At 36.4% G+C, this 11,704-nt stretch overlaps 2 protein-coding genes across 3 annotated transcripts; both read right to left on the bottom strand.

Annotated features, from left to right (window-relative positions):
* Positions 1 to 13: 13 nt before the first annotated feature.
* Positions 14 to 6,320, bottom strand: LOC127243263 (uncharacterized). Its single transcript, XM_051263186.1, has 5 exons — positions 6,170 to 6,320; positions 3,102 to 5,186; positions 1,902 to 2,022; positions 1,162 to 1,221; positions 14 to 1,052 (listed from the first exon to the last, which is right to left on the bottom strand). The coding sequence occupies exons 2-5, from the start codon at positions 5,078 to 5,080 to the stop codon at positions 183 to 185; spliced, it is 3,030 nt and encodes a 1,009-aa protein (XP_051119143.1). The 5' UTR covers positions 5,081 to 5,186; positions 6,170 to 6,320; the 3' UTR covers positions 14 to 182.
* Positions 6,321 to 7,669: 1,349 nt separating this feature from the next.
* LOC127243266 (E3 ubiquitin-protein ligase At1g63170-like) lies at positions 7,670 to 11,379 on the bottom strand. Of its 2 annotated transcripts, none has more exons than XM_051263195.1 (5): positions 11,140 to 11,379; positions 9,623 to 10,366; positions 9,114 to 9,239; positions 8,487 to 8,778; positions 7,670 to 8,075 (listed from the first exon to the last, which is right to left on the bottom strand). In XM_051263195.1, exons 2-5 carry the CDS (start codon positions 10,207 to 10,209, stop codon positions 7,917 to 7,919), a joined length of 1,164 nt encoding a protein of 387 aa, XP_051119152.1. In that variant the 5' UTR covers positions 10,210 to 10,366; positions 11,140 to 11,379; the 3' UTR covers positions 7,670 to 7,916. The 2 variants fall into 2 exon arrangements, with proteins under 2 accessions (XP_051119152.1, XP_051119151.1); XM_051263194.1 differs by having other exon boundaries at positions 11,170 to 11,379.
* Between the last annotated feature and the right edge of the window lie 325 nt (positions 11,380 to 11,704).

Genomic DNA, 11,704 nt, shown 5'->3' with positions numbered 1-11,704 from the left:
CAGAAAAAGAGTAAACTAACTTTGCTGGTAAAAAGTAAGTATCATCCCAACAACAAAAAGTTTAAAAAAAAAAGTCTCATAATGATAAGAGAAACACAAAAGGTCATAACAATGCCAAAAAAGCAACAAATGAAACAAAATTTATTTACAAAAACTTCGACTTTAACTGCCATCTATTATAATTAATAAGGTCTCCATCTTCCCTCATGAGGAGGAGGTTGCACCCACCTCCCGCCGCTGCCGGCAGGCGGCGGAGGCCGTCGAGGCGGCAGCTGTTGATTAGGACGGTGGCCGAGGCCCACTTCCGGCCGCCACTCGGGTATATCATCATCATCGTCGTCATTCCATGGCTCAATGCCAGCAAGAGTGCTAGCACCACCACCACCACCAACAATGGCGGCGCCACCACTTTGGCCATATTTTTTAATGAGTTCCCTGACCTGATCTACATGAGGAGTCAACATCATATTTTGTGAAGGAGGGTTTAAATGACTAGAAAAGTTGAATTCAGGCAAGTCATCATCATCTTTTCTTGCTGCTGCTGCTATTGCACCAGGCCCAAATCCCGGAGGGACATCGTCATCGTCGTCACCCTCCGGTGGCGGAGGAGGATGATGCAACGACGACAACGACGGGTTGTTAAAGGCCGGACGGGATGGCAGCCTAGAAGGGGTAGCGATAGCGTTAACGGCATTCACATTAGTAGTAGTAGAAGTAGTAGTAGAAGATGAATTTTGCATCATCCTATTAGGAGCAGATGTAGAAGAAGAATATTGTTGCTTTTTGGTGCTGTGTTTGTTGTGTGATGATGAATTACGTGATGGTGATGATGATGATGAAATGTTGCTGCTTATATGAGCTCTTCTCCATACAACAACACCAATTAGTCCATTTTCTGTAGAACTACTCGGCTCCGGCAGGGGGCGACGTTTGGGCAAGTATTTGTTGAGCATTTCTGTCATTTTGGATGTCGGGGGGCAGAGATAGAGCTCGACGCCGGGCGTTGGTTCTGCGTATCCTAGCCGTTCATCTGCAGAGTAGGATTCTACAGCCTGGATTCGGAAGATGGCTTTTGAGTACAAATAGTCGGGATATGTGAAAATCTATATGTATAAATATGTATGTATAAGTGTGAATGAGGATTCGGACAATATTTGTTACCTCAGAGAAGTCACGCAACTGTTTCTCGGGGGAGTTGTCCTTCAAGTCGATTTGGAGAACCTGCGGATAGAAACAAGGCCAGGCTTGATTAATGAGACTAACTGGCAAGAATTTGGAAAAATAAGTCGATGCCCTAGATCAAGCAAATCATCAACTGCCAGAATCGAAGAAGGTTATAGACAAGTGATTCCTGATTAGTATTGCCATCAAATTTGCTCATAACAATTTTGAGATAGTGAATTAACTGGTATGGCTTCTGAGTTCAAAACAAGTTCACTTCCACACAGCAGTCACAAGTTCTTGGGAACTAAAAAAGCCAAACTATATCTAGAAACTACTATACCGAATACATGGCAATCAAAAAGTATGAGCAATTGATTATACTACAGCATCTACGGTTTCTTGCAAAATATACCAACTATATCAATACTGATGATATCAACTTAAATGGCATTTGATCGGTAATAAATGGAAATATTGTGGGGTGTGCTTAAGTAAACTCTTGATTGCTCTTTTATTATGAAATGTTGTCATGGAATGTTTTGCACTTGTCTATCAAACAAAAAATTATCCAACAAGTTTCAACCTTTTGCATATTTTTCTAATTAGCCAACAATCCAATACCGAGATAAATGCCATCTATGTACACACATCACCTTAGTTGCAAACAAAATGAAAACGGGCAGTAAAGGAGACGGATACTAGTTATAAGGTAAAAGAACAAGGAGGCCCTGAAATACCATGACTGCACGAGTTCTAGACAGAGGAAGTTCTTGAAGAAATTTGCCGAATGCCTCGAGTCTAACTCTTCCCTTGATCTCCAAAGAGGTGGGCCACTCCTTCACAGAAGTTTTCTCGCCACTGTTAAAGAAAGGGTTCAACAAGTCAGCAAGAAGAGAACAATAAATATATGGATACAATATTACTTTCCCAAAACAAGAATTCTAGTCAATAATTGATGTGACTTGTAAATGCTGTTGTGAACACCAAATAGTTAATGCATTATATCTGTATATGCCAATATGCCATCATAACTCAAAGTAAATAAAAACCAAGGAAGGATAAGCCTAGGAGTAGAGCAGTTCCTATTCACAGATGTTTAATAACAGTTACATGCTAAGCAAATTATACTTTAAACTCTAAACACCACATTATGCTGTCAAAGGGGCTATGTCATTCATTCTTGAATGACATACTTTTGTAATTTTACAAACTTTAAGCTTATTTACAGCTACTAAAGATATAGCTTACAAAATAAGTGTTTGCACAAAAATGCTCAAATCTTCAAAATATGTTATTGAATTTCAGAAACATGGTATGAGTTCATTGTTGGAAAACTAAACATGGATAATGTGCAAAATTTGAAAATAAATGAAAATTCATCAAGTTTATTAATACATACAGCATAAAACCTTCTTTTAATTTTCCAAAAAGAAATGATCACTTTCTGCTCTTAGGCCAATATGAACATTCTTTTTTTTTTACTTCAACACTGTAGCTAATAATTTATACAAACTTAGGGGCGGTTATTGATTAATAGGGATATTTTCATCATTAGCGGCTCAAAAGCTTGTGAAAGAATTAAATTAACAACTGAATAGGCTTACTAGAATTATTTCTAATTTATCTCACAATTTTATCAAACTTAGATTGAGAGGCACACAAGCTTTACCATGAGCCGAACAAGGTATGTACAGAAACAATCTTCAGTAACAACAGAAAGAAACCCAAATAATAAAATGCATATAGACTATACTATAACTGTTGGTATAACCAATAATAAGATGACCAAGATAATAAATGCTGAAAAGGCCTCAACCAATACTATGAAGATTAATCTAACATATTGATCATTTACCGTACTGTTAAGAGGGTAATGTCGGGAAAGGCATAGATAGTCACTACATATATCTAGTATTGACAACCATAAACACACAAACCTTCGAAATTGACAGTAAACAGTCACTGATGACGATACACTCAACTGAAGTGCACCCTCCCAAATATTTTCTTCCTTGACTCCAACAGTCGAGAGAATGCTCTGCTTGGGACTTCTACTGGATTTAAAAGTCATATCAATGTCATGCTTCTTAACAGCATCAACCTCTTTGGAGGAATCATCTTTAGGGGAGTCTAAAGCAGGAGCGGATGTGTTCTTCACAACATTAGACTTTTCTTCATGTGTCTCTGAGGTCTTCAGCAATCCATCTGCGGATAAGTTTGCAAAAGGAGGTTCAGAATTCAGGGACTCCATAAACTCATCCAGCGAAACAATTGGGGGTAGCGATTCAGCATCCTTCATTTCATCCACCATCATTCCTTGCATCAAATCTGCACCATCAGTTGGAATAACCAGGCTACCTGAAAATTCCTGGTTTTCCGACACACTCTTCTGAACTGAAGTATTCTCTTCATCTTTAAGATTTGCCTTGGTTGCAGAATGAGATGCAGTCTCCTTTTTTGGCTGAAGCCTTGTTACCATTGAAGTCCCACCCGAAACTTCTTCCACAATGCTATCATCACGGTCAAACTCCACTTGATACTCACCCTTGTGTGTTTTTTTCACCAAACGCCTCATATCACCATCAGTATCAGGCAAAACTACCATTTGAGCCAGCTCTACTGCTTTCGTCATGCGCCACTCAGATAATTCCTTGGAAGCAAGCTCTTCTGCTGACATTGAACAAAGTTTTTCTGGAGGTATCTCACCAGCCATGACTCTTTCCCTCAATTCTGGATTATTTCGATCCTTAAGATTGAACAAAAGGGACCTGCCCTTTTCTTTGTACTTTTTGTTTACACCACCAAATAGCTTAAAAAGTTCAGCTTCAATTTTGAAAGCCAAATCCTCTGGCTTCAAAGTTGGTTGATTAGCTTTATCAGCAACATTTTGATCCTCCCCCTCCCTCTTCTGCATATCAAAATCAAATGCCCAAGAAAGCCCATTTCCTTGCAAGAGATCATCTTTTGCAAAAAAGTTATCACTAAATGGTACATCCACATCAGGGAAAATGGAAGTGTATGGAAATTCTTGAAAAGTGTGCCCACCATCCATGCTAATTCCATTAGATGGAAGCTCAGAAGAATACATCTTTGGATCATTGGCTGCACCCACAACTATTTCTTTAGACACTTTCTGAGAACCAGACCCAGTATCATGACCATTCAAAGCTGGATTGGATTGAACAGCCTGGGTATTCCTTGACAGCTGTTGAGTGTTAGTAATGTCACTATGATCTTTCTCAGAATTTAAAATACTGCCTTGCTTCTGAGTTGCCATAGCAATTGCAGATGCAAGATTCTCTCTCATTTTCGACCTTACTGCTTCAGATGACTCAGGCCGAGACTTCGTTGCTGATTCAATTTGGGTGGTTTGTTTTTTGGGAGGGCGTCCACGTTGCGCCACAGGTTTATTATGTGCAGATTCATTTGATGCAATTTTCTTGTTTAATGCAGATTGAACCTGTACACCAGAACCTGAATTCGGTGGAGCTGGTCCAGGTCTACTCTGCAGCCCTGATGGCAACAAATGCCAATTGGCATTGGTTCCCATCTGCGCTGGGAACTTGTTAGGCAGAGAATTAGACATGTTCGCCAAAGGTGCCATCTCAGCCTTTCTTTTTACTGGCAGTGATGTGTTCAGGTTGTATCCTGCTATATTGTTTGGCACAACTGTATTTTCACGAGCACGTTGGTTTTGCATACCACTTGAACTTAGCCCAATATTGGCACCGGAAGATCCAACATGTCCCACTGTATTAATTGGAATCATTAAGGTGTTATACCCAGAATTACCAGACATCTGCTCTACCAAACCCACATGTTCATTTGATACTGAAAATTGCTGGTGTTCTTGATTGTTTGACATATGACCAACCATTCTCATTTGCATTTCCATAGAGTGAGGAACATGATCCATCAGAACCACCTGATTTTTCTGTGCCCAATTACAGAATAGACGAAGGCGCAACAAGTGCACAAGTTCCACAGCTTCAGATAACTTTAGTTGAATATCCAAGATATACCTGCATGAAATAACATGAGTTAACAAAATGCTATGATATAAAAGAAAAAAGCAACTACCGCATAAACAATTCTAAGGCTTTATTAAATGCTATCAACAAATTAATTCCAACAAACACATCAGTTATCTCTAGATCTATGCAAGTAATGACAACATGGCTCAAGCCTCTTATGTTGAGGCTGGAAACGATCAAGTCTTAATCAAGGGCATCACAGAAGAGAACTTTAGGTAATAGTTATAGCAGGTATTGTTCATCCTTGTCTCCTTGTATGAACACTTCCATTTCTTCTTTGTTCTTCTCACAGTGCTTTCTCTTCTTTCTTCTGTTTCATTACAATTTCACCTTCTTAGTTTCTTGCAATTTTGTTTTTCTCATTGGTTTCCATCATTATATTGCTTGCTATGATTAAATTGCTAGATTTTATAATTATCTGGCATGCTAAATGTTACTATATTATATATAATATTTAATTCATTCTAAATTATGTATAAAAAATTAGAATACATTTTCAAATTATATATTTAATTCATTTAATAGATTTGTGTATTATCAGTTTTAAACAATATTATAAATTTGAGCGTTTTTAAATTTGGCACTTTTCTTTGACACGAGCAGGGTACATAGCAGCACAGAGCCATGTGCCATAATGCATCCATTTTAGGATTAAAACCAACAGAAACTGCTTTAAAATATGTGTGTGTGTGTGTATATATATATAAATATATATTGAGAAAGGCTAAATATTAAGGAATATGTAATATAGCACATTACAACCACAATGCTCTTTTGGAAAATAATATGACCCAGAAACATTGATCAAAATAATATGATCCAGAAACAAAAGACCAGTGGTCATTTAAAGGCTAAAATAAGAAATATATGAGTCCCGATCACACGCAACTCTATGCCTGTAGACAAGTAGCAGCTATACATGCTGCAGCTTTCAGTATATCAATTGCTTAGGGATACATATGGTTACATACTTACAAGTCACAGACCAAGAGTTGTTATGGTAGGTAATGGTGTCAAGTTTCAACCACAAAATATGGCTTTGCAAACCAAAGAAGTAGCAACAACAACCCCAAGCATCAAATGAAGTGCGGTGCCAGTCTGTACGGTCACAACCTGACCAAACTGAATGGAAATATAGAATGAAAAATTAACATACATCAGCAAAAGAGGTAAGCACATCAAATCTCCAATGAAATCAATAATTATCATGTAAGGAGAATAATTTAGAAAACAAAATCAAAATTTCAATTAAAAAACATTTTTTATGTACAAAATCTAAGATTAGCCATGCCTAAAACTATGAGACGAAAAAATATATATCCATTAGAAACCTCAAATTCAATACTTTAAAAAACCAAAATTAGATAGATCTCAAAATGGAACAACAAAACGAATTCACATCCCCGGAAGAAATTAACAATACATCAACCCCGTCAAGATTTCCCTGACCGATCAAAGAACAACATGTTTTACAACCAAATTTCCATCCATGTCCGATTTAAACTAAACTATCTTAACACTTGCCATTTTTGAAAATTCAAGAAAATTCAACCCTGTCAGGATTCAAAAACGCCACAAAAGATTCGGCCTTTTCAACAACCGAAATCCGTCGTTCGTCAACACATATCGCAGGAAATAAATTCAACGGCCTGCATAAACAAAGATTCCCAAATGCACAAAACAAAAAGACGACGCCTAGAAGGCACAAAAAGCATATCATTACCCAAAAATGAGCGAATCGGTGGAGGAGTAGCCGCTTGTGAAGATAAAGAGATAGGGCGGCGAAGTTATCGAAGAACCCTAGAAGAGGATCAGGTCTCGTTTGTGGTTACCTCCTCAGACTCTCTAGTTTGTTCCTTTCTAAATGTGTGCGTGTGCGCCCTACATACATATATATACATATTATTTTCCGTTTTCATTATTTGCAAATGCGCTTTCATATAAACTTAATACAAACGCGTTTTTGGTCTGCAGTGTAATGCGACTTTAGAATGGCACCATAACAATAAGTCAAAAAAAACAAATACTATTCCTATAAAACCATTTTATTTTTTATTTTGAAAATATTAAAATAATATATACTCTCTTCACGTCAAATTCAGCCGATATTATCTCATTTACTATTTAGGACTGTTATGCGTAAATAGTTTTTATGTATATATATAAAAAAGTACATATTTAATTATTAATTTATCTTAATTTTATTTGTATTTCTCAAGATAAAATTAAGGATATCTTTAACTTTAGAATTCTTTTTACACTTTGCAAGTTTATGTCATTTAAAATAATATAAATATATATATATAATTTATCATTAAAAAACTTAATTATACAGTAAAATATCTTGAAAAAAGAAACAAAAGATAACGTCCTAATGAAATTTCGACTTGAATTTATCCAAAACGAACTCGAGATCGTAGTAGCTACGGATTCCTGTGTAATATATATATATATATATAAACCATATAGAATGATATATATATATATGGTCAATGCGATTCGACTAGAATATAAATATTAGTGATACAATCAATCTAGAATATAAATATTAGTGATACAATCAATCAATATATACAACAGCAAAGTTGATGAGTAAAATAAAGTGTAGTAGACTCAACTAAACTACCATCTCTGAACAATTTTAAGTTCTATATTAGAGCAGGGCAGGGCAGGAAGTCTTTAGAACAGTAGTGTTCCAGAAGTTGAGAGCTTAACTTGCTAGTTGAAAATGGTGTCTCCGACGACAGCTTTGCAGAGGGGACACGAGGCGTTGATTTTCAGCCATCTGTCGACGCATTCTTTGTGAAAGAAATGGGAGCATGGCAGCTCCCGCAGCTCGTCGTTGTGGACATACTTGGCTAAGCAAATGCAACAAACCTGCAAAATACACTGGTTATTACTCGATTTCTTCTTAAACTTGAATCAAATTCTCATTCGCGTAGATTCTATATCTTAATATTTGACCATATAACTCGACCAGCTTGCTTATGATGCTCGGTAGGAATAAGGTTTGAAGATTAGACAATTCTCGTTTGTGTAGATTCTAAAATACTCGTAGAAACTTTTGTCCCTATTTATCGATATTTTCCAAAATTCCAAAATTTCTATCTAAATGGAAGCAATTACAATTTTATGAACACTAGCAATATAAGAGAACAGTAAATAAGCTTTTCAACGATCCAACAACTATACGAATCGCTTAAATATAGATTAGACATTTACCACGCACGATTAAGCTCATAATCACATCTTATTTACGAATCAAAATGATATGGGAAAGAAGCATACCGCATCCTCTGCAGATATTGCGCGCTCATTTTCAGTACCAACAGCCACTCTACCGCCTTCGTCTTTGCCCAAGCTTTTATCCTTGTTGTTGCCACTCCTGTTCTTCTTTCGTTTGAATTTATAGGTCGGCAATGAATTAATTGAATCTTGTGTGGCACCTTGGTTCATGGTGAAGTCTTCTCTGAAGCCAAGGACGGATATTATGCACGGGAGGCAGCAACAGATCGTAGTGCAGAGGATAAACGGCATTGCGTATCCAATGCAGCTGAAGACAAGAAATACTATACACAGCCTGTAAGTTACAGCACAGTGTGAGTGTATATAGTAAATGGAACCGAATCGATTTCTTTCTTCACATCATGAAGTATTTGTAGCTCCAAGATGCAGCAAAATCATAAAATTCAATTTGACAAGATTGATGGAAGAATCTTGAGGCATTTTTATCTCATTCTTATGGTCTCCCTAAAATTACTAAGAATTTGGTTAATTATTGCAGCTAATATATTTCAAAAATGCTCGATGCAATTAAAATTCTATATGTCCCGGCACGATTAAAAAACAAAAAACGGATGCTTGTAAAGGTACAACTTTACCACGTACATGTTGGAAGTATGTGTCTAGCAGTACCTGTACACATTGGGAGCTTCAGCCGATGACGAGTGCCCCCCAAAAATCCATACATTGCCCACAACAAACCAAACAGCAAAGAAGCAATCTAAAGCCATTTTGGTGTATTCGACGAGTACTTTAAGCCTGCAAGAGTAAAAAGAGAAAACCAATAAAAAATGAATCCAACAAGTATAACACAAAGCAGCAGCTATTTGACTCTCATACACTTTAGCCATTCAAACATTGATATTCGATTTTTATTTCATTAACTAGGCTTCATCCATTGGCTATAATCTCACTTAATCACTATACTTGTGATAGATAAAGAAGACTAATAAAATTAAATTCTATGAGAAAGAAGACTACATGCAACTCTCACATACAATTTGAGATACTTGCTACAGATAAAGGACCAGATAAATTCATGAAACAAATAGGCATTTGTGTAAAACCTAAAATATAACCGATCGGGGAATTAGAATGCTTCAAGATTATGAATAAAAAGTAAATTACAGCTTTGTTAATACCGTGGATTTGGTAATCGATTACTCCATGTGTTTCTTGTTTCTATGTTCACATTTTCCCCATTCGCAGCTCTCCGATTTAAGGGACCGACAGTATTATTCCTTCGAGTAAAATCTTGCTCGGCTCGAGAAGCATGTTCAAGTCCGGCATTTTGATGTAGAAATCTCCAATATAAAAGGGGGATAATGACAGCACAACCAGATGCATATCCAACGATCCATGCTTTCAAAGGAACGCTCGGTGTCTCATTCTTTGACAAACACAAAACAACAATGGCTGCAATGATTTGGGCAACGATCAAAACTAACTCCACTGAAATCCATACAACGGAGTTCAGAGGACTTCCTTGGCTGCTTCGACTGTTGGCTCTTCGAATTAGCGACGAACTCCTCGAGTTTGGTCTGGTTGGAAAGGGAGACGGTTCATAGACTGGGACCCTCGAGCTAGTAGAAGGATGTGTATCACTGAGCTGCACCTCCAAGCCCCCGGGCGGTCTGTCGTGTGGTGAATTAGAGGAAATGGCATTAACTGTACTAGCAACGTCAATAACATGTTCGATGTTGTCATTACGGGTATTTGCAAGCTCCATTGATAAAGGCACTCTATTTGATTTTTACGGCAATGCCTTAGTATGCAAAATCCATCCAAGTTCGCGCACATGGAGACAATAGGCAAATGTCCTCCTCAAAGCTTAACAATATTCGATTTTCCACTTCTTCAAATGGAGAGAATAAAATATTTTCATCCTGTAAGCATATAAGAGAATGAAACCATGACGACAAAAAGAATACATGTCTCAGAAGACTACATTTTTCAAAACGAATACAGAGTATCATCACATCTATTTTACTCATCAAAACATCAGAAGCTTTCTAATCTTATTTGGCTTAAGTAAAAGAATTCGAATAGAATTTTGTCTATAAGACACCATATCCAACGAGCTTTTATAATACCTTATAAGACAAGCTCTCCAGAGCATTATCTAATTCTGTTTTCGACCAAACAAAGCACAACCTTATTTCATTAGCCGAGCCAACTCATAGAATGTTGCAACTAGAAATCAAAACACCTTTCGACATTTCTATTCAATGTGCTAATTATTATCATCCCTCTACTAAACAATGTTTCCCAAGATTCGAACAAACATATAAAGACTTCCAACTGTAGAAAATTAAAGAGACAAATAATAATGCATTGAACAAATAACACAGCATCTAATCCCTAATTCTTAACATACCAAAATTAGTCAGTTTCTTCAAATTTATGCTAGCAGTCGCAAACACAGATGATAAAAACTGAGGTCATTTCTTTAAATCAATTCCACAAACACTACTGATTCAATCCAAATTAATCCATTTTCAAACCCGCAAAAAAAGCCTAAATCAAGATTACATAAGCAAGTCAAACCTAAATCGCAACAAAACAATTTAAACTACGAACTCCAGCAACAATTAAAGTTATCCAAAAAAACCAGCGCGAAATTAAACAAGCACAGAGATAGACAACAATTAATATATACCTACACAGAGCAGAGATGAATTCGCGTTACCTGCAAACGAAAATCAATTAAAATTCACCACCGCCTTAATGGGCTTTGTAGGTTGATGTTTTTAGAGAGAGAGAGAGAGTGATTCTAACGTCAGGTCAGCTGGTGGGGTGGGGGAAGAGCTCAGTTTTTGTATCTCTCGCTTTGGCTTTGGAAGTTTGCCTCCGAATATTCTTACCTGTCAGGCCATGCCATGCCATGCTTCCTTTTACTTTTTCTACTTTCTCCTTGTTCGTTAGCACGTCTTAACCTAACCATAATTTTAAACTGATGAATATTGTTAAAGATTAGTCTTAATAATCTGCATAAATTAATACAAATCTTGTTATTACAATTTTCATCTCAATTATTATTAATACTAAGGTTTTTGTTTTGAAATTGATTTAAAATAAATATTAATTTAAATTTATGTATTTAAATAATAGTATATATATTTATTTAAAATATTTGATTAATAATGTTTATTATTTGAAATAAAAAACAAATACACCCTAAGTCAACAAATAAATTTTTTATAAAATACCATGTTAAATTGTGT

This window comes from Andrographis paniculata, unplaced genomic scaffold (assembly GCF_009805555.1).
Source record: "Andrographis paniculata isolate CXL003 unplaced genomic scaffold, ASM980555v1 Contig95END, whole genome shotgun sequence".
NCBI lineage: Eukaryota > Viridiplantae > Streptophyta > Magnoliopsida > Lamiales > Acanthaceae > Andrographis > Andrographis paniculata.
Note: the sequence above shows the minus strand (reverse complement) of the source record. Positions and strands in the feature narration are given on the sequence as shown.

Excerpts from the sequence above, each read along its gene's own strand:
- LOC127243263 (XM_051263186.1), bottom strand. The coding sequence starts at position 5,080 with ATGGATCATGTTCCTCACTCTATGGAAATGCAAATGAGAATGGTTGGT. Across the intron at positions 2,023-3,101 it reads GTTTACTGTCAATTTCGAAG|TGGCGAGAAAACTTCTGTGA; the intron begins GTTTGTGTGTTT and ends TTTCTTTAACAG. Across the intron at positions 1,222-1,901 it reads CTAGAACTCGTGCAGTCATG|GTTCTCCAAATCGACTTGAA; the intron begins GTATTTCAGGGC and ends TTCTATCCGCAG.
- LOC127243266 (XM_051263195.1), bottom strand. The coding sequence starts at position 10,209 with ATGGAGCTTGCAAATACCCGTAATGACAACATCGAACATGTTATTGAC. Across the intron at positions 9,240-9,622 it reads AATCGATTACCAAATCCACG|GCTTAAAGTACTCGTCGAAT; the intron begins GTATTAACAAAG and ends TTACTCTTGCAG. Across the intron at positions 8,076-8,486 it reads CAATATCTGCAGAGGATGCG|GTTTGTTGCATTTGCTTAGC; the intron begins GTATGCTTCTTT and ends TGTATTTTGCAG.